Source organism: Notechis scutatus, chromosome 1 (genome assembly GCF_049901735.1).
Source record: "Notechis scutatus isolate UNSWTSFEM ecotype Mainland chromosome 1, rNotScu1.2, whole genome shotgun sequence".
NCBI lineage: Eukaryota > Metazoa > Chordata > Lepidosauria > Squamata > Elapidae > Notechis > Notechis scutatus.
Window position 1 is genome coordinate 26086685 of NC_142009.1, and position 27923 is coordinate 26114607.

The following is a 27923-nucleotide window of genomic DNA, read 5'->3' on the forward strand; positions in this document are numbered from 1 at the left end:
GGGACATCAGCCTCACCGATGCCCTCAAAGAAGCCACTGCAGCGGAGGCGACCAAAAAGTCAGCAGCCCGAATGCGCCGCACCAACGCACCGCTACGTCAACTCGCCAAAGATACCTCGCCTCGCTCAGAGAGACACCCGGTATCGACTCACCACGAAGACCTAGAATCCCCATCAGAAAGCGATGAGGAAGAGGTCAACCGACTCCGAACGGAACGAGACCAGTTCACACAACCCTCATCTCGACCTTGTGCAGGATGTGGGGCGAATCACCCCCGATCCAGCTGCAAATTCCTCGACGCACTCTGCCACGTTTGCGGGAAAAGAGGTCACATCGCAAAGGTTTGCAGAAGCAAACAAAACTCCAAACCCCGACAGGCCGAATGCCAGTCTTCAGAATTCTTCGGCACACCCCGAAACAAACTGAATCACCAATGGGGAAGCCACTCCTACAGAAACAAACTGTCCACCACTTCCACCAGGCGTGAGGAAACCAGGCGGGAAGAGACCCACCAAACAATTACCATAGGCCATGCTACATCCCTTGATGCCGGGAAAATCCGAGTAGAGGTCGCTATCGAAAACAAATCTTGTGTAATGGAGGTGGACTCAGGATCATCCCTCTCGATGGTGTCCTGGAAGACGCTTCAACAGCTCATTCCGACGATTCGCCGCCAAGACCTAAACCCTCAAAGGGTTATCCTCAAAGATTACCAGGGTAACCGAATTCCCGTTGTCGGGTCCCGCCGATTCCAGGTCTCTTTCAAGGACTGCACCGTCGCACTGCCACTGACTGTCGTGGACCGTGACCGGCCTAGTCTTTTAGGCCTTCAATGGTTCAGACCGCTTGGAATCACTGTAGCCGGAGTCCACCATGCCGAGAGCAACGATTGGGAGGAAGCCCTCGTGCAAGAATTCCAAGACGTTTTCGCGAACGGACTAGGCAAGTACAAGGGGACCCCGATCTCATTTAACTTGAACCCCGAGGTAGCACCCATCCGCCTTAAGCCGCGTCGGGTGCCGTTCGCCCTGAAACCTAAAATTGATGAACAACTCGATAAGCTGATAGAACAGGGCGTGCTGGAACCCACCGACCACGCCCGATGGGAAACCCCAATAGTGACGCCTATCAAGCCTGATGGGTCACTGAGAATTTGCGGAGACTACCGGGCCACCCTAAACCATGCACTTCAGCAAAGTGCGTATCCAGTGCCGGTAGTGCAACACCTGCTCCATTCCCTGGGTGGCGGGAAAGTTTTCGCTAAACTAGACCTAGCACAGGCATATCAACAATTGCCTGTAGATCCGGCCACCGCGGAGGCGCAAACTATCGTCACGCATAGGGGCGCATTTAAATGCAACCGGCTCCAGTTCGGGGTGAGCGTCGCTCCAGGAATTTTTCAGAGCTTAATGGAAAGGCTGTTACAAGGAATAAGAGGGGTCGTACCGTATTTCGACGATGTGCTCATCGCCGCCCGAACAGAGACATCCTAGAAAAACGACTCCGCATAGTTTTACAAAGGTTCCAAAACGCAGGCCTCAAAGTTAAAAAAAAATAAATGCCAGTTATGTACCGAAAGGGTGGAGTTTTTGGGATACCTCCTGGACAGTCAAGGAATCCATCCCACTGAGGGCAAATTAAAGGCAATTAAGAAGGCCCCCACTCCAAGGAACAAGGCAGATCTACAGGCGTTCCTTGGACTTATCAATTTTTATAACGTCTTTTTACCCAATAAAGCAACCGTAGCTGAACCATTACATAGACTCTTAGACAAAAAAGCAACGTGGGTTTGGGGACAACGTGAACAAAACGCTTTCCAACAAGTAAAGAAATTGCTAACTTCTGATTCTGTACTTATGCAGTACAACGAGACTCTGCCATTAACTATTACTTGTGACGCCTCACCTTTTGGGGTTGGAGCAATCCTGGCCCACGTATTACCGAACGGAGCAGAAGCTCCCGTCGCATTTTTTTCACGAACTTTAGCTAAAGCTGAAAGAAATTATAGTCAGCTGGATAAAGAAGCTTTAGCTATTGTGGCGGCAGTTAAAAGGTTTCATGAATATGTGTATGGGCGTGCGTTTACAATAATTACTGATCATAAACCACTACTGGGGATTATTGCGGGTAATAAACCAACCCCGTATATATTGTCCCCCAGAATGACCCGCTGGTCTGAATTCTTGGCGGCGTACAACTACACCTTGCAACACCGCCCGGGGAAATCAATTCTCCACGCTGATGCATTGAGCAGAACACCGCTTCCAGAATCGGTTGAAGATCCAGCCCCAACCATCACAACGTTGCAAATTGAGACTCTACACGCGCCGCCGTTGACAGCGAGAGACAATGCCCTCGAGACAAAACGAGATCCGGTCCTGCAACACCTCCTACGCTGGGTTGAGCGTGGTTGGCCAGGAATTTTTTTTTTTTTACAAACTGAACAGCTATCACCTGAATGGGCGCCTTTTAAAGCATGCCAAACCGAACTGTTTTCTCAAAAGGGCTGCATCTTGTGGGGCGATAAAGTCGTAATCCCGAGCAAACTGCAACGAACTGTTTTAGCGGTATTGCACGACGGACATCCGGGCATCGTGGGGATGAAAGCACTTGCACGGAGCTACGCCTGGTGGCCGGGAATCGACAAAAGAATCGAGGCCTGGGTCGCTACTTGTCAACGTTGCCAAGACGTCAGCAACGCCCCACCTAAAGCAAGCCCAACCGAATGGGAAACTCCGAGAGGACCATGGTCCCGTATCCATATTGACTTTGCGGGGCCTACAAAAGGGCACACTTTCCTTATTACAGTCTATGCCTATTCAAATTGGCTCAAGATCCATCGAATGAGCACAACTACAATGGACTCAGTTATCAACAAATTAAACAGGTTATTTGCCACACATGGTTTTCCGGACGTCCTCGTCTCGGATAACGGCCCACAGTTCACAGCATTACCATTTGAACAATATCTTGCTGACCGGGGCATCCGCCATGCGCTGACCTCGCCCGCGCACCCTGCGGCGAACGGGCGTGCAGAGCGCATGGTACAGTTTGTAAAAAAGACCCTCCACAAAATGGAATTCGGAAACATCAATGAGAAAATCAATCGGATTTTATTGTTGCAGCACATCACGCCCCACAGCGTTACCAACAAAACGCCGGCCGAACTTCTTATGGGGCGGAAACTACGATCGCACCTCGACCGGCTCCACCCCACATACGCACCGAAAAGCCTTTCGGCTCCAGCAGCAAATGCCGGGAATTTAAGGTAGGCGATTTAATCTTTGCCAAAAACTTCTCCGGCGACCCTTTATGGATACCCGCAACCGTTACCCACCTCACTGGGCCTAAATCTTACCGCCTGCTAACAGACGATGGGAGGGTGTGGAAACGCCACATAGACCAACTCCGTTCAAGATTACTACCCAGCGCCCATGGCTCCCCGGGTTCACCAACTGAGGGGGGAGGAAATATCGAGGAAATTGACTTCGATATGATGGATAGCAGGCCAACGGAAAACCTACGGCCCAGCGAAGTACCGGGGATTGAAGCGGGGAGGGAGTTGACTTTTCCATGGGACTTGAACACGGGGGAAACCGAACTGCGAAACCCCGAAGAAACACTGATTGGCGGAGACAACAACAACGGAAGCAGCACGGAATCACCGTGCAGCGAAACGGAACTTAATAAAGATCATCCAAACGCTCCACCGGAACCGGACTTGAGAACAAACCTGGTGGAGCCACGGAAATCATCCAGACAGACCAAACGGCCTATCTACCTTGAAGATTTTGTTACAGCTCCCCTCAAACGGAACCCAAGGGGGAGGGGTGTTGTGAATGAATAAAAATTACTAAGCCTAAATGCAAAGCAGGTTTTGGAAGCCTGCACATTTGATTGGCCCTTAAACAACGAACAAGGATTGGGTCATAACAAGCCCCTGATTGGCCAAGCTTAGGACACTTCTTATTGGTTATTAGTTTGAACTTGATGCACTTAGTATTGGTTAATAGGGTAGCAGCCAACCCTATAAAAGGGGCTACTGCTGCCCATAGCCTTGCTCTGTTCTATTCTATTTACTGTTATTAAAGAGTTGAAGTCACTGGTCAGATGTCTGGTCTCCATTATTCTCCAAACGTAACAAGTTGCTTTTCCTGCAGAGCTGCTGGAGTTGTGATGCCCTGATGCCCTGCTGCCCAGCTGGTCTTCAGCTCTCCACCGACTAGCTGGTCCTCGGCACACTGCTCCTGGGCTCCTTGGGCTCTGGACATCAGATTACCATTACCCAGCACCAGTTCAGAGGTTCCTTTCCCTGCCCTGGGGGAGAGAGGGGGGGAGGTAGGAAAAGAGAGAGGGAGGGAAAGAGAGAGGCAGATGGAGGGAGGGAGGGAGGAAAAGAGAGAGAAAGGGGAAGGAGGGGAAGAGAGAGAGAGAGAGGGAGAGAAAGAGAGCGTGAAAGGGGAATGAGAGGGGGGGAGGGAAAGAAAAAGGGAGGGAAAGAGAGACAGGGAGAGAGGGAAAGAGAAAGAGAAGGAAAGAGGGAGGGAGGAAAAGAGAAAGAGGGCGGGAAAGAGAAAAAGAGGGAGGGAAAGGATAATGATTTTTATTATTGTTACTAAACATAATAATTCAAAAGCAGAAAAAAGTGAAGGGGCATAAAAGTGCATTTATCATGTTTTTCTTAGAACAATTAGCTGAATTCTGCCTTATCATTATTTTAGGTAGTAAAACCTCAGTATTCAGGTTAAATTGCTGTGTTGGCACTTTGCGATAAATAAGTGGGTTTGGGGTTGCATAAAGTATGAAAGTAACCAAAAAAATCTTTACAGTCCCCAAGTCAGGTCACAACTTTTGAGCAACTCTAATGTTTGGAAATGGAAAGTTGAAAATGTTGACACGCCCTAGATAACATTTGATTAGTTCTGGCAATACCCATTATTTAAATTCAGCAAATTTCCAGTTTAATAGAAACAGCTGTTATAACTAATAGCCCAACCATTTTTTCAAAAGCTAACTGCATGTCACCATCTGAATTTTACGTTGCCCTTTAAAAAGATAGTCCAAAAATTGATTCAGAACCATCACAGTTGGGGATGAGAGAACAACATCAAGCCCTCTTAGATGAAACTAGCTTTCAATCAGCTTTTGAATTTTCTGTTAACTCCACTTGCTGTTGTCTTCTGTTCCTGCTTGGAATTAAGACAACAACCTTCCTCATATTTCCCTGGTTGTGACTGCTTACAGACTCAGTCTCTAAAAGTGCAGCCCAAGTCCATTTTATTTCCAATTTTCTAACTATGTAAAAGGCCTTAATAAGAATGTGATTCCTTATTAATAGTGAAAAGTTCTACAATGCTAATGAACTCCTACAAACCATTTTGGTTTTAGGGTCAATAATGTATTGTTGAAATATCAGTATGGACAATTCTGGGGAAGGTTTTTTTTTTTTTTTTTGTGCTACTTGGAATAAAACAGATTATATTTTGGGTGAGCAATTGCTAAATCTCTTGCTTTTTTAAATGAGTAGGGAAAAAAAACCAGTTTCCACAAGCCAAACCAGTCTATTTAACATTCAACAATTAGTTATAATATCAGCTAAATACAGTCTATTTAGCTTATATTAGCAAGTTACCCATTGTTTTGTGTATATATGCAGGAAGAAACTGAAAGTCAAACATTTGAGTTTCACAAGGACCTCTATTAGGTGCCATGAGCTTGGATACTCTGTATGAAGACACAAAGCCATCATCATGCCCAGAATAAGAGGCAGGGAATTCATTTTCGGGAATGAAAGTTATTAAAAAATTGTCTTCCCAAGTGCAGCCCTTTTCCTTGCAGAATTGAAAAGCAGAATTCCTTGCAGAATTTCCTTACAGAAATTGAAAATCAATTTCTATGGGTGGGAAGGACCTTAATGTTCCTAGTGGCTCCATAGACTAGCTAAAGGAAGTCCACACATCTTAAAATGGTTAAGTTTGAGAAACACTGGTCTAGATAATGAATTGTACTTAGTTTCCAGCTGTTTTTGGAAATCTGACATGGTTCAGTAATGTGAATTAGCAAATCTAGATACCTTATTGAGCAATATCTGATTTGTCACTGCTGTAAATGGTTATTAATCTGACTTTGTAGCTTTCAAGTTACAAAAGTAACTTGAAAGATGGGGTATAAATATGTCAGCTGAGGTATTTCACTGTAGTTGGCTGAGAAAGCCCCTGCCTCACCCTGAGAACCTATTGGACTGAAAGACATCGTTATGTGCTGAATCGGGTTTCTTAAATGGTTACTGTTAAACTTGGTTATGGCTTAATAGCATGTTTCGCAAACTCCTCTCATTTGATTCGTTGGCTTTTCAGCGTATTTTGCTTATGTGAAAAATGAGCTCATTTAGCAAACATTTAAGCAAGCTGTGTTTGTTTAGCTGCGTTTCACGATACGCTTATCCATGGTTAGCAATTTAGGAATTACGGTAATACATTCTCTGACTGTACACGGGTCATTCAACTATAAAGCAACAGCGCTGGTTGGATTTTCGTAACGTGCCGAGCTGAACCCTATCAAGTTAATCTGTAGCTTAGCATGCCTGCAGTAGAAACGCAGCCAGTGCCAGGTATTAACATGGCGGCAGGTGGCATGGGCGGCTTGATGTCATCCGGATGCGCGAAGTGGGCGGTGCTTGTCCTTGGGAATGTCAGCCCAGCGGTGAGACCCGAAGTGTCGGCGGCAGCAGAGCTGCACGTGCGTACATCACCGAGCGGCGGAGAGATTAGCTGCGGTTAACTCTCATCCATCGCTCGCCTCGTGGTAAGTAGGGGGGACCGCCTCCCCGGGCAAAAGCTGCTTTTCTAGTGTTAGAGCAAAAAGCTTTCCCCGCCACTTCCCTGATTATAGGCAAAGATGCTACACGTGTTTAGGCATGTTTTTCTTTGATAGTTTCTCACGAGCAGGGAATCTAGATAAGCCCCTCCCTTACCTTCTGCTTCCTGGCACAGGTAGAGCCTTGAGATGGTTAGGTTGGGAATTCCATCCAGATAGGAGGCATTGTTTTCCAGCTACAAGGAGCCTCAGGGCAAAGTTGATGACCATCAAGGTCCCTTCCAACTCTGTTATTCTGTTGGGTAGCATATCGCTCTACTGAAGATACTGTGTGGACCCTAAGTGATAATCTATGCAATTGCATAGGATCCTCTGAGGCTACAGAACATAATTCCCATACTATGGATTACCTGCCTTTTCTGGCTGATTGCGCATGGGGTGAGACTGTTGGTATGTCAGACTTTTCCTAAGACATATAAATACACTTGCTGTTAGACATATTCTGATTAGCTCCAATTGTCTCTGCTATATCTGTAACATTTGTTTCTGTAATTGTGCTAACAGGTGTAATTTATTTTGAGATGAGCACGGAAGGAGTTTGCCAGATTTGCTAAGGTCACAGCCTGCTCTTGAAGTTATTAGGTTTTTGTCCAAAGTGCTCTGAACCTCATTCAAGATTTTTTCTTCCAAGTCTTGACATACATTTCTCACAATATCTCTAAAGTAATTTAATTTTAGAGGTCAGTGAACTTGTAGGGGAGAAGTTGATTGAGATTCAGGTTTCACTGGCCAGCAAGTTTTTTCAAACTCTAAAGAGGAGAAGCTCTATGAGGTTTGCGTTCAATCAGTTCTTTTGTGACTGGATCAACTTCAGTTTGTTAGAATTGCCTGTTAGTAATTGCTTCTTTGAATTATTTAAGCTCATGCGTCATCAATGATAAGATCTAGCTACTTATCTCTGACAATTATTTCTGATATTTTTCTGAAATGATCTTCTCCCCTGATTCCAAACTTCAGATTGTTTGTCCAAAATATTTAACCTTTAGTTTCATTGTTAGTGCTTTCAGCAATTAGCCTGGAATTATTGCATCTGACATGGAATGCCTAGAATCTTGCAAATCTTGAGATAAAGCTCAGCCAGACACTTGTAGCCTAATTTTGACAAACAAAAGGGAGCTTTGATATCCTCCCCAATGAGTTATTCTCCGCTTTATATATGATTTAGAGTTTTCAGGATGATGCTTCCTGGTCAGAAGGCAATTGTGAGAGTGAATCTCTGAGACAGGATACTCCTATCTAAGTAAGCAAATGGTAGAGGTTTCTCAAGAGGAAGCCAACATATCTCAAATGCCCTAATTTGTTGACATGTTCAATGTAGATGGAAAGTTTTGTGCAGAGTGCCCTTGACTAAGAACTTGCAGCTTGTATCCAGTTGAAATTCTGTTTTTTAGCCTATGTTATCCTTAGGACGGGTGAAAGTAACCTATGAACTTAATTTAATATAATATTGGAGACATTATGTCACATTAAAAAAGGATGTGGCTATTGCTACATTAAGATTGATTATAGCGATGTGACTAGGCAGAGGTTTGGCATTATCAACCTAAAATAGCGTTTATGGCTGTGAGATTAAAAGTTGGGGTTTTTTGGATGAAGGTCAGTCTACTGAGAGGGGCAGTCTGGAGCATCTGCCTTGAAATTCTTCCTTAACTGCAGATAAACAAATTGGCTATATATCTGGCCACATACTGCCTTTGGAAGAAAACCAGTTCTCCATCAGAATATGAATTTAGTAGAGAGCAAAATGATCTAGGGATTTCTTGAAGCAACTTATTTAGAGTATTGAACTTATTGAATTTGCATTTGAGGGGCTGCCACAAAGAAAAGGGGATTGACTTATTCTCCATAGTACCAGAGAGCAGGACAAGAAGTAATGGATAGAAACTTGTTAAAGAGAGATCCAGCGTAGAAGTAAGGACAAATTTTATGACAGTGAGAACAATTAATGGAATAGCTTGCCTCCCAGAGTTGTGATACCAATAACACTTACACTTATATACAGCTTCACAGTGTTTTACAGCCCTCTCTAAGCTATTTACAGAGTCAGCATATTGCCCCCAACAATCTGGGTCCTTATTTTACTGACCTGAGGAAAGATGGAAGGCTGAGTTAACGAGCTAGTGAGAATTAAACTGCAGAACTGCTGGCAGCCAGCATTCAGCAGAATTAGCCTACAATACCAGTTGAAGCGGTATATCTAGCCACTGTGCCACCATGCTCCATCACTGGAGGTTTTCAAAAATTCTGGACAACCATTTGACTAGGATGGTATTAAGTCTCATGCCTTGAGCAGGGGGTTGGACTAGAAGATCTCTGATGTCCCTTCCACCCTATGACTCTGTATTCTTTGTAGGATCCTTCCTTGGTGCTTTCTCCTTGATCCTCAAACTTGCAATCTTTGGTTGGCAAGCCTTAACAAGCCACTGCCTATTTTGCAATTGCCTTAATTCCACTAACTATGCCTTCAATATCCCTAGCCAGAATTAGCTATTAATCCTGCTTATTTTCCAGACATGTTTTTCTCTGTTTAGAATACTTTCCTTCATAATATTTTCCCTCCCCAATTTTGTTTACAGCATCAAAGCTTGCTGATACTTTCATATAAAGAGAAGAGAAATCAGTTGTGTAAACTAATTTTCTTTTTGTGTTCTTTAAAGGTCTTGCTCATTTCAGTGCTCTTGATGATTGCACAAAGTAAAGCCCTTTATATAATAAATCTATTTCTCTGCAGTCTTTCTGACTCTTCATTAATTTCCAAGGGAGCCTATTTTTGGCTAAACTTGAACTGCTAGATCACTGAGGCGATTTGGACCTAAGATTTTTCAAGCTACTAAGCCGTTTCCATTTACTTTCACTTTTCTCTGTTACTAGTATATTATGCTTCTATTTTCTTTTCTCCATGTTTTGTCATAGATTGTGTGCCTGTTGGGTCAGGCCTACCTCAATTTACTTAACAATTATTAATCATGCCTAGATGAGAATGTACCAAAACGCCAAAATAACAAAAGATTTGGTTTGCTGTTAACACTTGGTTCATATTCTAAAATGCCAGAAAACAGGCTACATAAATATTAACTATATTGGAACAATATGGTTATGTTTTCCTTTGTTTTGTCATTGCTACGGGGAGCCTCCAGGGTCAGGCAGAGGAGCCACTGTTTGTGGTTTTCCACAAAGGATAGGATGGTATCTACTAGCTCTGCAGTCAATTCACTATGACTCTTAACATCCACGCTTGGCAAGCTTGTTTTCTACAGATAGATTGGAAAGAACAATCACTGGGCTGGCAAATTCTGTCTGGTGTCCTTAAATGTATTGCAGTCAGACCATGGAAGCCACAGATTCTCTCCCATACAAGGAACCTGTGAAGATCTTCACAATGTACTGTAGTTATAAAAAAGAAATCTGTAGTCTGTCTCTGCCATGATTGGACTGCTGTACCATTTGGGGCTCAAAATTGCTAAGACACGGGCAGAGGCTGTGATTTCAAAGGATGGCAATTACAGGTAGTCCTCAACTTACAACAGTTGGTTTAGTGACTGTTCAAAGTTACAATAGCACTGAAAAAAGTGAGTTATGATGGATTTTCACACTTATGACTGTTGCAGCATTCCACATGATCAAAATTTGGATGTTTGGCAGCTGGTTCATATTTATGACATTGCAGTGCCCAGGGGTCATGTGATCACTTTCTGGCAAACAACTGAATAGGGAAGTCAGATTTACTTAACAACTGTGTTACTAACTTAACAACTGCAGTTATTCACTTAACAACTGTGGCAAGAAAGATCGTAAAATGGTGCAAAGCTCACTTAACATACATTTTGGGCTCCCTTGTGATCGTAAGTTGAGGACTACCTGTATTCCGTTCACACTGAGCTCTTGTTTCTCCTGGTCTTTCTCACATTATCTGAAGAGGAAATTTGGGTTATAGGTTAAGCCCTATAAGGCTTTCTATCTTTGCTTTACACTTTTTCTGTCTCGAGGTCATTTTTCACTGTCTCTTGTTTCAAGCTAGTTTCCTTCAGCAGCTGTTGTCTAAACCTGGAACAGGCCATGCTTCTGTCTCAATAATGTCATTCCTCACCATCTCAAGAGTTTTTGTTTGGGTTCCACTTGACTGCATATTTCTTCACTGATGCTGAGGGATTGCTAATGGCTAAGAGAAAGTTGCCTGTTTTTTTGTCGTAGGCCCCCAGAAACATAAATGACAAGAGTTACTTTCAAATAGTTTCCTTTATTGTTCTTCACCTATAGACAGAATTTTGCCAGACTAAAGCAACTCTGAATAACTACAGATATACTCTGAAAAGAGCTAGAGAGGAATTGTTTTAACCCTCTTTCTGCCAACGCTGCCTTTTGCCCTCTGGAATGCACCCCCTCCCTCCTGGGAATCCAGGCTGCAATCCATCACAGTTTTTCTGTCCTGATTCTGCTGAAGGCTTTTAAAAAAAATTCTGGATGTTCCTTTTATTTCATGAGACTGAAATCTCTTCCATATTTAAAAGATTAATGAACTATCAGGTGAAAGTTAGCTAAATTCAATAGGCCAGAGAATGGTTTTAGAAAACCTTCTGCTATCTGGATTCTCAGAATAATTCAGAAAAAGATTTTTGTGGTGGGATTCATAGAAACATTGTGGAAGAGAATGTTCATTTTTCCTGCCTGTGTAAACACTGAGCCATCTGAAGGCTTTTTTCATCTTTCTCCATCAGAGTAATTTCAGAGCATTAATTACCATATCTTTTCTTTTCCAAGGAAAGTATTTTGTAGGCTCCAAATTACAGCACTCTGCTTATCTGTTTTGAAACTGGAATGATAGATGATGAAATGTTTTCTGACACCTCTGAGGTCAGTCTGATGTCCCTCAGTGATAAAAGCTAGACACAAATTGTCGGAAGGCTTTTTAAACAGGGCAATTACATGTTTTGTAGGGTATATTTTCTTGTAGTTATAAAAAGAGCCCAGCTTCTTTTGTCATACAGTATGCATATAAAAATCCTTTGACCTCTGTCTCTGGAACTTATCAGATGAAGTGGTAATTGTGTGTCATGGCTATACAGATTGAAGATGGAGGCTACCATAATTTAATAATTATATTGATTGACACAGGCTTATACACAATCTATTAATGCTAGTAAAACTTAATTGGTTTCTTTCTTTTTTTTGCCTACAAGGAAAGTATTAAAAAAAAAGTAAGAGTATGGAGGGATTCCAGAAGAGAGAGGGAATTGACAATTTTTTATTTATTTGATTTGTTCTTCTCACATATGTGATTCTGGATAATTTGCAACAATTAAAAGCAACCAAAACAAAAATATTAAAATAAAAACAGCAAGCATACAGCCATTTAAAAACCAATGTTAAAAACTCAGTTCAACATAATCACAGCAGGTGACTACAAGCCATATATTTGGACAAAGGAGAAAAGGAAATGCAAAAAAAGATAAGCTGTGTAAACTAGAAAAGAAAGGAACAACATTCATGGTTCTTATGCCAAACTTTGTATATTAAAGACACAGGAGAGATTTATTCATCTGCCTCTAAACTAGAAATATTTTTAATCCTATGTTAACTTTGCCTACAGTATGAACCTGTTTTAATTGTTTATAATTAATCGATCTTCTGAATAAAGGATGTATAATATAACTTTCTCCATTTCTAGATGACCACAGCCAAGCTCTACACACAGAAAATTAATCTGTCAGTAGAAATCCTAGTTTATCCTTCATGTCAGTACCTCCTTTTTCTAATAGAGAAGGGGGTTCATTGTAGGAAAGAATATTTTGTAATCGAAACTCAAATATGCATTTCAAAGTGCTATAGTTCAGGGGGAGACTCTGTTTTCTCTGCTTGTGTGAATGAATGAGGCTTGAGAATTGTGCCTGTGTGTTGAGAGAGAGGGAGAAAGAAAGGAAGAAAAAGAAAGAGAGAAAGAAAGAAAAACATTGTAGGCAAGAAGCCTTGATTTGATAGGGTTATAACCTCAAGATAATTACCTCACACATGCAACTAAATGGTACACCAAATATACCAGTTATCTATTAATTACTCAACTGGATCTTTCTTTCAGCATCTGGGTTGCTAGTGTCATAGTTGGCTGCCTTGGTGTGTGTACTAGCATATTTTATTAGGAAAAAAATGTTGAATGTTTCTCCTGCTGATTCTCCTGACTGCTGTTTTTGGCCTGCCCAGACTGAGTACTTTGCTCTGACGCCTTCACTCCTGCTGTGCAAGTTGTCAACTCCACCCTGCCTCTGCTGTTGGGAGATGGATGGACCTTTGTGCAAAAGGCCAGAAATGTTTTTGGCTTGAACGGGTTACAGCTGGTTGCCAGCATTTACCCTGTTTGGAAGCCTGCCAATCCTTGCTGGGTCAAGAAAACTTTCCTTGCTCAGTCCTGAACCTTGAGATTCTGAGGTGACTGAATGAAGGTCAGAACAATGCGTAAGCTGAGCTTTCGTTGGAATTTGAAATGAATGTCTCCTTGGACATTGTATGCTCTGGCATTCTATTCACTTGCAAACTTGCATTTTCTTTTCTTTCCTCCAGATTGGCTATTCTTGATCATGCCAGCCTCAACAGGATCCTGGGTGTGAAGTACTTGCTTGGCATTTTGGTGATGGACTGCTGTCTGCATTTCCAGCAGTGGACAAAACAGAGCCTGGTGCTCTGGTAGAATTCAGCTTAGCCCTACCCATGATGGGTGCTTCTACATTATGAACAAGAGTTATTAACAAGCTGGACTCTTCAACAGCTGGACTCTCCAACGGTTTCCACCAGCCACTACTTTTTCAAAGGTGTCAGCAAATTGTATCACACCAACAATGAAGTTTACTGTGGTAGACTATGCTATTTTTGTGCTGCTGCTAGTCTTCTCTGTAGGGATAGGACTCTTCTATGCACTGACTGGTGGGAAGCAGCGCACTGTCCAAGAATTTCTGTTGGCCAATCGTAGCATGACCTTCTTACCTCTGGCTTTTTCATTACTTGCCACTTTCCAGTCAGCTGTGGCCATTCTTGGTGTCCCCTCTGAAATCTATCGCTTTGGGACTGAATACTGGTTCCTTGGTTGCTCCTATTTTCTGGGGCTTCTTATCCCAGCTCATATCTTCATCCCAATCTTCTATCGCCTGCGACTTACCAGTACATACGAGGTAAGTGTTGTACATAGATTCTATGGACAGAGAATATGAGAATTGGCACCAGCATGTTTAATATATTGTATTTTATAGCTTTACAGAAACAAATATTTTCAGAGTATTGTATTGCTGCCTCAGGGAGAAAAACGTTTGAAAAGATAACATACAAGTTAAATGCATAAAAATACCCGCATAATGGATTAGAGTTATCGATAGCTTACTCTGTGATTTCTCCTAGAGAGAAAGTGTTTAAATGATAGCCAATGCTTGTGGCTTAGTTGGCAACATCTACTGTTATAAATTCATCAATACAGAGTAAGGGTATAGCTGTGGAGGTTTGGACATAATATGAAATATGGGGTGCAATTCTGTTGATAGGTACTTTGTACTGCTCATAGTTGCTCATCTTTGCTCTAACTCCCATCCTTTTTGCTGGGATGGCATTTAGAAATTCCCCGAAGGACCTGGTAGTGCCATCAGACCTGGGGATCCCATGGATGTGGACAGCCTGCAAGATGGTGACGTTGTCCATTGTAGGGTGGCATTTTCTTCACTTTTAATTTTTTGGTTGATAATGTTCTATATTCAGACTTTGTATGCTCTGAAGCATTTATGGCAAGATTTATTTAATATAGCAATGACAAGGACCATAAATTTATTATGTTTTATGACCAAATTACATGTGAAAGCTGCCAAACTATAAAATGGATCTTGGTTCTTAAAAATTATGACAATTTACTTCTTCCTAGAACTATACCTATAATATATTTGCCCTATTATCAGTGAGAATAAGAATATAAGTTGGTTGCTTTTAAAATGGTTATAATGGTTTTTGGACTTTTGTATTAGAGTTAGACAATCAGATTTGTGCTTGTGAATGCTGCTCATCCTTATACATGACTCCTGAAATTCATTAGTGCGAGGCTCTGTTACCTGAGCCATTATTTTGTATCCAGCTGTGTCTTTTGGCTGGGGGAGCTCAGTATTCTTCTTAAAAAAAAAAAAGGAGACCCTACAAGTTTGAAGATTGCTACCTCGGATGTTACTGGGCCTAATATTACAGAAGCACAACTAGTTCTTAAACCAACAAAAACAGCAGCAGCTCCTCCAGTTTTCCTAGGGAATAGCAGATGTCGGGCCAAACACTGCATGTTCCCCTAACCTGATATTTGCAACGGAGTTTTCTTCATTCTTGTGGTCAAAGCAGCTCAAAAGGAAAAAGAAAACAAATATGGACAGGTTTTGGATTGAGTTTATTATTTAAGAACTAATCTTTGGACTCCATGTTTGTAAAATTTGCTATTTGACCTCTTGATGTGAACAGGCTTGTAGGTAATGTTTTTACTAAGCCATTAAATTATTTGAAGCTGTATATGGTTAATAACAATCAACCCTGGCTTGATGACAGATACCGGTAGTCAAAAAATGTACCTAATTAAATTATTTATTAAGCTGCCTCTCTCAGTTTGTGACTCTGGACAGAGTACCTTACAAAAGGGAAAAATTGAAAATTATAGGTAGTGTAAAAGCGGCAGTGTAAAAAAGCTTTCAGTTCTAGTCTCTTTCTTGCAATCTGTTCTAAGTTGAATACTACTAATTTAATTTTCCCTAAACAGGAAATGAATTCCTTTGCACATAGCTTTTAAGTTGCATAGCTTCTGCACTTTTCCACTTGCTTTGGAGACCATAACAGAAAATGTTTAAAATAACTGAAATCCTGGTTGAAATCATTGTTTTTAGACTGAAAGCCTGGGGAAGGATGCCATGGGCTGAATGTCTAAGGACAAACTTACTCCTCACAAACCCAATCCAAATATATATACTCCTGTAGCTCATTCTATTATTCTATCCCATCTCCCTCTAGGTAGGGAATATCAGAAGAACTAAACTGTAATTTGGGTTGGAAAACAAATGTGGGGCAATAGCAGCTGCACCAAACAGCAAAATTTTAGCATGGGCTGGGAGGAATGTCAGGAGATATAATTATATGCCCGCCCCCCAAGAAATTTAGGCATTTGACCACTGATGAGCACCTATGTTTTGGTCTTTATTTTCCATGGAGCCAAAGTCTTGAGCAAGAAAAGTTTATTAGGGTTGTATCTACCTGTCTTTCCACAACCCCATCATTTTCCCTGTTCTGTTTGCCCTCCTAGTATCTGGAGCTGCGTTTCAACAAGGTGGTGAGACTATGTGGAACAGCCACCTTCATCTTCCAGATGGTAAGTACAGAAATTATCTATATTGTTGTTCTGGTAATGAGAACAATCTTTTCCTCTTTTTTTGATCTAGGTGCTAGATTTCCTGCCTAATCCTGTGTTTTGGCTCTTTTTCTCTCATCTCCTCATTTCTTATTTCTCTCTTCACTTTGTAAATTCATTTGCATCTCTAGCCAAGGATAGGTTTCCTATCCTATTCAAATCACACTCCTGTGCATCTTTTGAGTCCAGATATCAAACTTTATTTCTTTGTGACCAGGGATGGGATTCAAAAATCCCAACTGGCTTGCTGCCCAGTTGCTGGGTAGGCGTGGCCATGATGGGCGTGGCCTACCAGAACTTCTGGGAGGACCGTTTTTCACCTTCCCAAGGGTCCGGAAGCTTCCCTCGGGCCTCTGGGAGGGTGAAAACAGCCTCCCCCGGGCTCTGGAGACCCCCTGGAAGCCAGAAACAGGCCCATTTCCAGACTTCTGGAGGGCCCGTTTTCCCCCCTCCCAGACCTCTACGCGGACCTTGCACTTACCTGCATTGAAAATGGGCCACGTGGAGACGCCTAGGAGGGGCAGGGTGGGGTGGGTGGGGCCAGCCGGTGGTTTCAAATACTGGTTCAGTGAACCAGATGCAATTTTAACATCCGGTTCACTCGAACCGGTCCAAACCTGTAGAATCCCACCTCTGCTCGTGACATTTTTGGCTTCATTGAACACTTTCTGGAGTCCTAAGACCTCATCCTCTTCCTGCTCCACAGTATAGGGAATATGTGGATCCAAATCTGCCTTGCTGCGAAGGTCTCTTTGTTTATTTTATTTGTAACCCGATTTCATAATTTTTACAAATAAACAGGTGAGTAGCAAATAAAAGGAGCTGTGGTGCAATGATTAGAATGCAGTATTGCAGGTTAACTCTGCCCACAGGCCAGGAGTTCGATCCTGACTGGCTCAAGGTTGACTCGGCCTTCCATCTTTGCATCTTGAGGTTGGTAAAATGAGGACTCAGATTGTTGGAGGCAATAGGCTGACTCTGTAAACCGCTCAGAGAGTGCTGTAAAACATTGTGAAGTGGTATATAAGTAAGTGGTATTGCTATTGCTGACTTGTAACTGCAGTGCAGCCTATGGGTTTTTAAATCTCTCTTTTATGGCATTTGAAGATCATTCAAAGTATAATTGTTAAGAAATTACCATTGTTTTCTGACGATTTGAGGTAGAGAGTAGGTAAACATTATATAATAAGTCTTACATTGCATAATTGAACGACTCTTGAAATCTCTCACTAAAATTCTAGAAAGTCAGTTTTTCAGACAAATAATTGCATGGCTTTTGTGAAGGCATTTGATGGAAAAGTCGCATTAAAGTGCATTAGACAATATATTTTAAATGGTCCCTGAGGTCTGTTTTTCCCTCTCCTATCTCTAAATCTCGGGGGAAGATAACACCTTGAATATTATTTGAATAAAGAATGTATGTAGGTATTGGAAGGAGAAGGCAATAGATATGGGTCCCCTTTTTTTGTCTTGTCTTCTACTTTCCTCTGACCTGAGGGTCACAGAGCCAGCTATGGTCCACCAACATTGGAACTGATTTTGTCTTCCTAGGTGATATACATGGGAGTGGTCCTCTATGCCCCAGCCTTGGCTCTCAATGCAGGTGAGTAAAGTGCCATATTCTTGAGGGTCCAGTGAGGAACATAATGATCCATTTTCACAATGGGAATTTAGGGTGGGAAGCAGCAGTGGGATCCTACCTGTTCCACTACCGATTTGGTGATCACACGCCCACCTAAGGCGCGCACGCCGCTTTCCACGCACCAGCTGAAGCCTGAAGCGCCAATCAGCTGAGAGAATAAAGAAGTGGAAGGCACAGGGGCGGGTGCCCTTTTCTCTTCTTTCTCCTCTCAGCTGATGTCAGGCTTTTTTCCCTCCTCTCAGCTGATCCTCTGAGGCTTTTTCCCCTCCTCTCAGCTGATCCTTGGAGGCTTTTTCCCCTCCTCTCAGCTGATCCTTGAGGCTTTTTCCCCTCCTCTCAGCTGATCCTCGGAGGCTTTTTTCCCTCCTCTCAGCTGATCCTTGGAGGCTTTTTCCCTCCTCTCAGCTGATCCTTGGAGGCTTTTTTCCCCTCCTCTCAGCTGATCCTTGGAGGCTTTTTTCCCTCCTCTCAGCTGATCCTTGGAGGCTTTTTTCCCCTCCTCTCAGCTGATCCTTGGAGGCTTTTTTCCCTCCTCTCAGCTGATCCTCTGAGGCTTTTTTTCCTCCTCTCAGCTGATCCTCTGAGGCTTTTTTTCCTCCTCTCAGCTGATCCTCTGAGGCTTTTTTTCCTCCTCTCAGCTGATCCTCTGAGGCTTTTTTTCCTCCTCTCAGCTGATCCTTGAGGCTTTTTTTCCTCCTCTCAGCTGATCCTCGGAGGCTTTTTTTTGTTTTACTACCGGTTCAGCTGAACCGGGCCGAACTGGTAGCATACCACCACTGGTAGGAAGTTCTTCTGAGCTGGGGGGCGGGGCGGGGGTGTAAAAGATCTGCTCAAAGAAAGCTAACACTGGTTGACCCAAAACCCTGGTTTGGCCTCAATGTGAACAGATGAGGAACATTTCTAGCTTGTTGGGGAAGAGGCTTTCAGCAATTAGGCCTTTCCCTGACAGTTCTTTCTTGGTTGCAGTGACCGATTTTGACATCTGGGCTTCAGTGCTGACCATAGGCATAGTCTGTACCCTCTATACTGCCCTGGTGAGTAATTTCTTGAAGAAAAAGGGGTGAGATAGCTTTCCCCCAACTCCAACAACTCCTTGCTACTTGTCTTTGATAGAGATCCAAACTTCTGTGTGGTGAGGATTCAAGATTCTCATCTTGCTTCCCTTATTGACAGCAGATTCTTTCTCTTTGTAGGGTGGACTTAAAGCTGTGATCTGGACCGACGTGTTCCAGACATTTGTCATGTTTGCAGGGCAGGTGGCTGTGATTGTAGTGGGTACTATTAAGGTTGGCGGCATAGATCGTGTTTGGAAGCTGGCTGCTGAGAATGGCAAGATATCAGGCATTGAGTAAGTGAGGGACGAGTTTTCTTTCCTGTCTACAGAGTTGTAACTGAAGATCTCCCTCTTAGCACTCATATTTGTGCTCCCCTAGCTGCAAGCAATTTAGTTCATGTGCATACACACGCCTGATGTTCCCATGACCCTTGACTTTTGTCTCCAATAGTCTGAATCCCGACCCTTATGAACGACACACCTTTTGGACTCTGGCTTTTGGGGGTGTATTCATGATGTTGGCTCTCTATGGAGTAAACCAGGCTCAAGTCCAACGGTATCTAAGCTCCCGTTCAGAGCGCCAAGCTGTGCTGTAAGTGTGACACTTGTGGGCTACTGGGAGGATTGGGGAATTACAGTGATGGATATCTGAAGAAGCTCTGTAGATGCTTTGCTTGGTTGAGTATGGAACCAGGACTTGAGGGGGCGGGGGGGAGATTTAACTAAGAGAAAGCAGATGGTTGAAAAGTGTAACTAGTTAAATTAACACTGTCCCTTCTTTTCTTATTTCCTTTAGGTCCTGCTATGCAGTGTTCCCCTGCCAGCAAATTGTGCTCTGCCTCAGCTGCCTCACTGGTTTAGTCATGTTTGCCTACTACCAAGACCACCAATTGACACAGGAGCAGCTCAACGCTTCACCCGATCAGGTTGACCAAATTCTTACATGTGCACAATTTGGAGCTAGCATGTGGGACAAGGCTTACACTATTCTCTTACTCACACCTTCTTTTCTGCACTTGCTGAAGGGGTGTCTGCCTTCCATTTGCATATCCGCACGTCTGCATGCAGACCTTCAGTCTAATGGGTAAGAGAAAATGTCTGGTTTCACACAGACTGGCAGAAATCCATGCATGATGAAAAGTGAATGTGTTCACCCTGAAATCTGATGTTGGGTAACAGTGATATCTTCAGGTACTTTGCGATGTCCTTTCCCTTGTGTGCGCTCCTGGAAAGATTTTGCTTGTTTGCTTGCTTTGCATCACACAATGCCTGTGGCAGTCCTTTGCACCAATCTGATCCTCTGTCCTTTCATCTTTTTCCTCACCCCACATCCTCCTTTTTGCAGATGGTCCTTTACTTTGTGATGGATGTGCTTCAAGAAGTACCTGGCTTGCCTGGTCTCTTTGTAGCTTGCCTCTTCAGTGGCTCCCTAAGGTAAACCCTCCTTTCCTTTTTGGACCTAGGGTCTGGGCTTGATGTAAGGGGTCTTGGTTTACATAGTCCTCCTACCTTCCTCAATCCTCTCATCTCAACAGCACCATCTCTTCAGCCTTCAATTCACTGGCAACAGTGACCATGGAAGACCTGATCCGCCCATATGTGAACAACATTCCTGAGAGACGTGCCACACTCTACTCCAAATTGTTAGGTGAGTGATGCCTGTCAAAGTTTGTAGTCTAATGCAGTCGTAGGGCATCCTCTACCTGCCAACATTCAGTTTGGCTCTATTGTCTTGACATTTTCTCTTCCCAGCTCTGGGCTATGGTGTTCTCTGCCTGGGCATGGCTTATATCTCCTCCATGATGGGTCCAGTGTTACAGGTAAGGAGTGATCATTAGACAGGAAAGCATGTGGAGAAGTGTCTCCCCAAAAGATATGTGGCATTATGAATTGTCAGCTTTACAAGGTAGACCTAATCAGGAAGACTAGAACTATGCTTTACTGAGATTAGTCTATAGGAACAGGTTCGTGCAAGTCTGCCTGTGTTTTCTCCTCTCTCCTTGTTAAAATCCAGGAAGTCAGGAGGGACCCAGTCTTTTTTTAAAATACTTTCTCTCCCCCACCCCTTAACCCCTGCTTCTTCTGCTCTTCTTGTTCTAACGCTTCTGGATGCCTTCTCCAAGGTCATCTCAATAACTTCAAAGCAGTGAATTGCTTTGAAGTTGTTACAGAAATGTTCTTTCCCTGGGATATGAGATTTTCTGTAGTTTTCTGTTTTGTGAGTGAAGGAAGCCTTTTGTAATTATTGTGCACAGACTGATAAAGGTTACATAATCAGCCATCTGCAAAATTCTCCATTACCAGTATGTATATACTTCATTGCAGTCTGTGACATGACCAAAAGATATAAAACAACATGAAAGGCATAATGTTTTCATAGATATGAAAATTGTAAAATTGACAGCATTTTTCTTTGTGGTAGCTCTAAGAAATTATAACGCTTAAACATTTTTAGAATGTTAAAGTTCCAACCTAACAATATAAAGCAAATTAAATCATCAGAACAGGTTGGAATGTGTGTTAACAAATGATAAAATTAACTAACTCAACAGTAGACAAATGCCCCTTTGGAGAGCCAGCTTGCTCTTGTAATTTTTAAAGGATGTGTTCCTTCTACAGCAACTTGCACTCTATCCCCATAATCTATCTTTGTTAACTCCCATTATAATTGAAAAGACCTGTCTCTTCATTGGATCATAAGGTGTAGAAATAAAATTAAAACATCTTCACCTTAATTGTACACATGGATAAATTGGTTATCCAAATAATAGGATTATTGTAATCCCAATCTCCTCCTCCTCCTCTTAAGAAATCTTGCTAAAGAGAACCGTGGGAACCATGTTTGGAAAGAATCTCTCTCAGTTTTAGGCATCGGTCAAAGAGTATGCGTTTTTTTCTCTGTTGGCCTTCTGTTGTTGGTGATATCATCTGCAGTGCAGAATCAAAATAAACTCTGGCTTCTTCATCAAGAGGATTTTATTGTCCCACAAAGGAGAGAAACATTTTAGCCCTTATCATCCGCTTTTTTAAATAATATATTCTTAGCTGATTTTCCTCTTGGGTGCTGATAGGAAATATCTTGTCAAAGTAACAAGTCAATCTTCCTGGCCTCCTTTTTCTTCTCAGAACATAATCCTTGCCCCTCCCTCTCATATTTCTTCTTTTCTTTTGCCTTCCTTTGTTACTTGCTTTTTATTTTATTTTTTCATTCTCTTTTACTTTTAGTCTTGTTCTTCTTTGCCTTCCACCCCGCTTGGCTCTTTCTGAGTTGACATGCAGGACCTAGGGGCTGAACAACTGGCCAGCTACTTAATGCTCTTCATCTTTTTCTTCCTTCTCTGTTGCTATTCCCTGAATTGCCCAACCACATCTTTATAATCTATTTTCTTGCAACTTTGGGAAAGAACTACAGCAGCATGAGCCTATTGCCACATAGCAAGTGCTTGCAAAATCTGTGGCAATTAAAGGTATGGAGGACTCTATCCCAAAGATGTAATGCAAATATAGCAAATTACATTGTTTTACATATTTTACAAATTACATACTTTTTTCAGGGCAGTCACCACAAATTCACTACATTTGTGCCAAATTGATATTTTACCTGGAGAATTATAATTCTGCCTTCTCTGTCTATGTGGCTGCCACTGTATAAATTTCCCAACATTTGTTAGCTATAACCCTCAACCAGCAGGTCCATGCTTGAGAGTTCTGAAAATTGAAGTTCTATATATTTGGAGGGCACCTAACTTGGGGAAGGTTGCTGTATGGATCATAGATGACATCAAATGCACCAAATGCATCTTAATCAAATACAGCTCTCCGGTGATATTAGTTGCCAGAATTTTTAGGAGGTAATGAGGGAATTTATCCTTCCTGATGCCCTAACAAAATATTGTGCATTGAACATTTTTTTCTGGCTCAGCCATTAGAACAGGAGCCTGTAGGCCAGATTGGATTTGCTTATTTTAACAAAGATACAGCATTTTTGTGTTTCTGTTACCTTATCATGTTTACTGAGGGTAAACAATAAAGGAAAGTGGTCACTCAGTAATCTGTTTTTCATGCAAGTCCCAGATTCAGGAAGGAGTATCTGCAGGCAGCACTAGGTAGACCAATTATCTGATTCAGCAGAAGGCAGATTTTCATGGGAAAACCCCCAAATCAGACCCCTCCTTTTTTCTCTCTTCTAAGGCTGCCATCAGCATCTTTGGCATGGTGGGAGGACCATTGCTGGGACTATTCTGCCTGGGCATGTTCTTTCCTTGTGCCAACTCTGTGGTAAGTGTTGCTACCCCAGCGGCTGAGCAGATCCTCATACCTGAGCCCAATGTCAGATTCAGCATACACACGCACATACATGCACCCTTCACCTGGCAATACATCTGATGGAGGATGGTGGCAAGACAGGTTTCTAATAGTATTGCCAAAGAAGCAAGCTTACAGAAGTGATGACTTTGGTGTGTATTCCATGCAACTAGTATACTCAGAGAACTTGTTTGCTATTACTCAAGGATGAAGTTAGCGTGCGATGCAAAGAAAAAAAAACTGAGTCAGCAATGGGGCAAGAGAAGATCAGTATTCACCTAGCTGGAGTTGGCTTGGATGAAACTGCCCTGTCTCAATGATCTGTGTTGTCTTTACAGAGAATGTTCACCTTCTGTTCCAGCTGCTGGTCACAGAGGCAAGAGCCTAGAGCAGCTCTATAAAATAGAGCTTGTCTGGAAACATTCTATCATTATTTTTTTGTTTTCAGCTCCTGCAGGGAGAAAAGAGGACAGAAGGCAAATGTATTCTGCTATCTGATTTGGTGTTTATTTTTAGTTTGTTTAACTGTAAAAAACAAACCAGAACTTGGCCAGCTTCCTCAAAGAAACTGGTGAAATGGCTGCCCCCTATTTAACCAGAGCAATTTTTGATTATTTTGATTGTCTGTTTCGTAGGACTTAAGTAGGGATTGCAGTAGATTCAATCTGCCATATTGGGTGAACCAGCCAGTTTATGTTCAGACCTTTTGGGGAATAAGCCTTTCTTTGCATGTGGGAAAGCCCCTCACACTTTACTCCTTGTTTCTCCACAGGGTGCTGTAGTTGGATTAATTGCTGGGCTGGCCATGGCATTTTGGGTGGGCATTGGGAGCATGGTTATCAACTACCAATCTGTGTCTCCTGATCCCACTGTGTTAGCAACTGATGGGAATCTGACTACTGTGGTTATGACAACATTGTTGACCTCAACAACAGCTCCAGAAAGGTAAAACAAGAATGATGTTCTGTGGTCCAATATCTTCTGGGCTGAAGTAACAGGTTGGGAACATGCTGCAAAATCCAACTTTCATCCTCAGAATTCCTGTCAAGTCAGGTTTGCCTGACTCCAAAAATCTTAGGTGGTTCATTGCAAAATTCTATATTGCTTTGTTAAGATAGTGGTAATAGAAGGAACCTTGCCTGAGAAGCAAATGTTTAGGACGTGTAAGGGAGGAGATTCCTCTCCAAAACATTACTCAATTTCTTAAGTTTCATAAAGGTCACAGCCTGACCTCCTTGCCTTTTGAAGCTTATCCAAGAGAAAGTTCTCACCTTGCCCTGCTTCTTTTCTAGCAAGTACTTCAATTGTTGACTTATTCACAGTTCAGAACATTATCTAATGTTTGTTTAACCGAAATATTGCCTCAGCAAGAAGTTTAGCTGTCCTGTGCCTATGCAGTATCCATTGCAAGACATGCTCCTCTTGGGCTTTCAACAATGCTCTTATTCCTCCCCTAAAAACATATTTCCACAATGCTTGAATTGTTGGTAGGTTCAGACTAGCCCTAACCCTAAACGTATTTGCACTTTACAAAAAATATCTTTTTTTTTTTAACTTCTCCAAGCAATATTTCAATCCTTGGAGGTGCTTTCAAATATTGGGTGTTTTTTAATCCATTCTCTCTAGCTAATTCTATCTAGTTCTTGCTATCACCTCTTTTTCTTCCTATATTTCTTCCTCTCAAGTCCATTTTTTATCTTTTCTTTTCTCAGTGGATCTTTATATTAATTTTTATTGTTATTTTATTTTATAACTGTTAAGCTGTCCATTTATGAGCAATAATTAAACACTGATATAAATAACTTAGAGAAGAGTGTCTTGTGAGCAACATAGTTCCTGGTTTCAACCCCCCCGTTAGCTATTTATTTATTTATAAAGCTTTATAGGGAGCATAGAACTAAGATAATAAAGTATCAATATGGAATTGCACTTAACAGAATAGCAGAACAGAACAATGAAAAGTTCCTTAGGGAGGACTTCTATAAGTGAAGGTATCCTGAATTACAAAAATTTCTTTTACCACTTTTATCATAATTACTATCCACTTAACCTCAGGCTCGAGAGGCCAGGATCAAATGAGATCTGAAAGACAATTGCATTAATCAAACTTTATGGAGGAAAGGATGTTTTTGACTGCTTTTCTTGTAACATATAAGTGTTAGCAATGGCAATTTTATATGGTCATTGTAAGAATTGGAACATGTTATTAAAAGTTGCAGTTGGACCAGATTAAAGAGTCATCTAATCCAGGGGTCCCCAACCACGCGGAACAAGTCCTACCGGGCCGCTGGCTTGCTAGCGCCGCCATCTTTTGATGAAAAAGTGCTTCCAGTGAGCTTTCCGGCAGAAAGCTCACCGGGCACGTTTCATCAAAAAGATGGCGGCGCATGCTCGGTGAGCTTTTCCGGTAGAAAGCCATTTCTACCCGGAAAAGCTCACCGAGCGCTAACGCCGCCATCTTTTGGATGAAAAGTGAGGTCACTGGAAGCACTTTTTCATCAAAAAGATGCGCGCGCCCAGCTGATGCCGGTGACCGGCGCATGGCGCCCAGCTGATGCGGTACCGGGCGTCGCGCGTAAAAAGGTTGGGGATCACTGATTCTAATCCAATATCTTGCTTTTCACAATAGCCAACTGAGAAAAGTTCAAGGATAAGATGAATCACTGTTTTCTCATGTATTTGCTCTGCAATAACTGGTTTCAAAACATTTCTCAACTTGGAGACTGCATCTATCACTTTAGCTAACAACTACTGATAGATCCATTCTTTTTGGGCTTCTTTCTCATCTTTTTTGTTAAATCTGTGTGACTTTCATTGAGCATGTTGTTTCTGGTCCCCTACTGCATTTTGAAATCAACCTGCCTTTTTTGAGCTAATTACTGCTCAAATCTTTTGTTTTGGACATTAATTCTTGAGGGACAGAAAACCAGGGGCTGCAATGGAACTGAGGGAATGCAGTGATTGCTGTATAACCTAAAAGAAGCTTGTGGAACTTCCTCTTTGGGATTCTGGCTTTGTTCTACTATTTAGCCTGAGGAGATGTTTGAATGGAATAGCTCTTGACATGTATCTCTTTGAATTCTTTCTAGGCTGACAGGGTTGCGGAAGTTTTACAATTTATCATACATGTGGTACAGCGCACACAACTCTACCACAGTTATTGTGGTAGGACTACTAGTCAGTCTTCTCACTGGTACGTAACATATTTAAATACATAGGATCTAGAACTACCATCCAGAACATAAACAAGCCCCAAGTATATATGGAATAGCTCTATGTATAATACATGCATTTTGCATGGCAAGGCCATCAAGGTTAGGTCTTGCTGAGAAATTGATCTTGGATATTCAAACATAGCTTGCCATTGTTTTACACACTATCATTACATCTGCAGAGTGGAGAACTTGAAAAGAGTGAGGAAGTATCTCCTTTTACTTCCAGTGTAAACTGCCACAACTGCTTATAAAAAGAAAGGATGCAAATGTCAGGAATAAATAAAATGAATAAAATCAAGTTTTGATATTGGTAAAGATCGGAGTGAAATGTTTGCAGTGCTAAGAGATAGCTTAAAAAGCAAGGAAGAAGTGTTTGGTTTTCCAGTCAATACACCTTGTTATAGGAAAGCTCGTGTCTTCTACCTAGCTGTTCTACAACTCCCACAAATTCTTATCATTGGTCATGCCACTGAACGTGATGGGAATAGAAATCCAAAACATCAAGGGAAACTAGGTTGTCTAAATCTTGCCTTACAATGTTTGATTGCCTCGAGATAGCATTCTATTTAGTCCTTACCCAGGAATGTTAGGATCAGGGGTGGGCTTCAGAAATTTTAGCAAACTGGGTTCTCTGGCCAATTGCTGGATGGGCGTGACTATGATGAGTGTGGCCTAGTCAGCCTCCTGCACCACAGTGGGGTGGGGTGCGTTTTTGCCCTCCCCGGCTCTGGAGGCTTTCCCCGAGCCTCTGGGTGGATGAAAATGGCCTTCCTGGGCTCCAGAGGCTCTCTGGAAGCTGGAAACGGGCCCATTTCCGGCCTTCCCGAACTTCCGGGAGGCCCATTTTTCGCCCTCCCTGAACCTCCCTGCACTTGTCTGCATCCAAAACATGCTGCATGGAGACTCCGGGGAGGGGAAGGGAGGGGTTGGTGGGGCCAGCCAGGAGTGGGATTTGGGGGCTTCTCCGAGTCTTAGCTAGGGGCTCTCCCGAACCCCTGCAAACCCCCAGCAGCCCACCCCTGGTTAGGATTCTTTGTTTTCCTTGGTAGGAGTTGTAAATCTAAATTCTGCAAAGAGTTGCTTTCCATTCCTGATAGCCTTACTAATGCTACTCCTGGACTCAGCAGGCAGAGGAACTGCCCTACAAGGTTTCTGCTTCCCTTCCCTTCCCTTGCTAATGTCATCGTCTTTCTCTCGCAGGCCCAACACGTGGGAAGGATGTAAATCCCAAAACGATTTTTCTAGTGCTGCCGCGATTACTTTGCTGTTTGCCTGCAAAGTACCATGAAATGCTCCGTTGTGGAGTGCGTGACCCTGCAGAGGTGAGATTTGTGTTTGTTAATCAGAAGACAAGGGAGAGTGGCCATTATGGAGGAGCAAATCTTAGTTTCACATAAGGAGAAACATCCTATCATTTGTGCACGATTTGGC

General features: G+C 42.5%; 1 protein-coding gene across 3 annotated transcripts in view; it reads left to right on the top strand.

Moving 5' to 3' along the window:
• SLC5A6 (solute carrier family 5 member 6) overlaps positions 1–27923 on the top strand; it is a 51915-nt gene that overhangs the window by 15822 nt on the left and 8170 nt on the right. Inside the window, exons 1-16 of one of the 3 annotated variants that reach the window (XM_087949127.1) lie at positions 6675–6804; positions 13072–13310; positions 13429–14033; positions 16172–16237; positions 17828–17879; positions 18885–18952; positions 19112–19266; positions 19424–19564; positions 19769–19898; positions 20318–20406; positions 20508–20620; positions 20725–20792; positions 23164–23250; positions 24050–24222; positions 26367–26470; positions 27693–27814. In XM_087949127.1, the coding sequence (XP_087805253.1) occupies positions 13704–14033; positions 16172–16237; positions 17828–17879; positions 18885–18952; positions 19112–19266; positions 19424–19564; positions 19769–19898; positions 20318–20406; positions 20508–20620; positions 20725–20792; positions 23164–23250; positions 24050–24222; positions 26367–26470; positions 27693–27814 (1698 nt within the window). In that variant the 5' untranslated portion in view covers positions 6675–6804; positions 13072–13310; positions 13429–13703. Of the gene's footprint in view, positions 1–6671; positions 6805–13071; positions 13311–13428; positions 14034–16171; positions 16238–17827; positions 17880–18884; positions 18953–19111; positions 19267–19423; positions 19565–19768; positions 19899–20317; positions 20407–20507; positions 20621–20724; positions 20793–23163; positions 23251–24049; positions 24223–26366; positions 26471–27692; positions 27815–27923 lie in introns of those variants that run through there. The other 2 variants (XM_026671591.2, XM_087949132.1) reach the window with 2 other exon arrangements.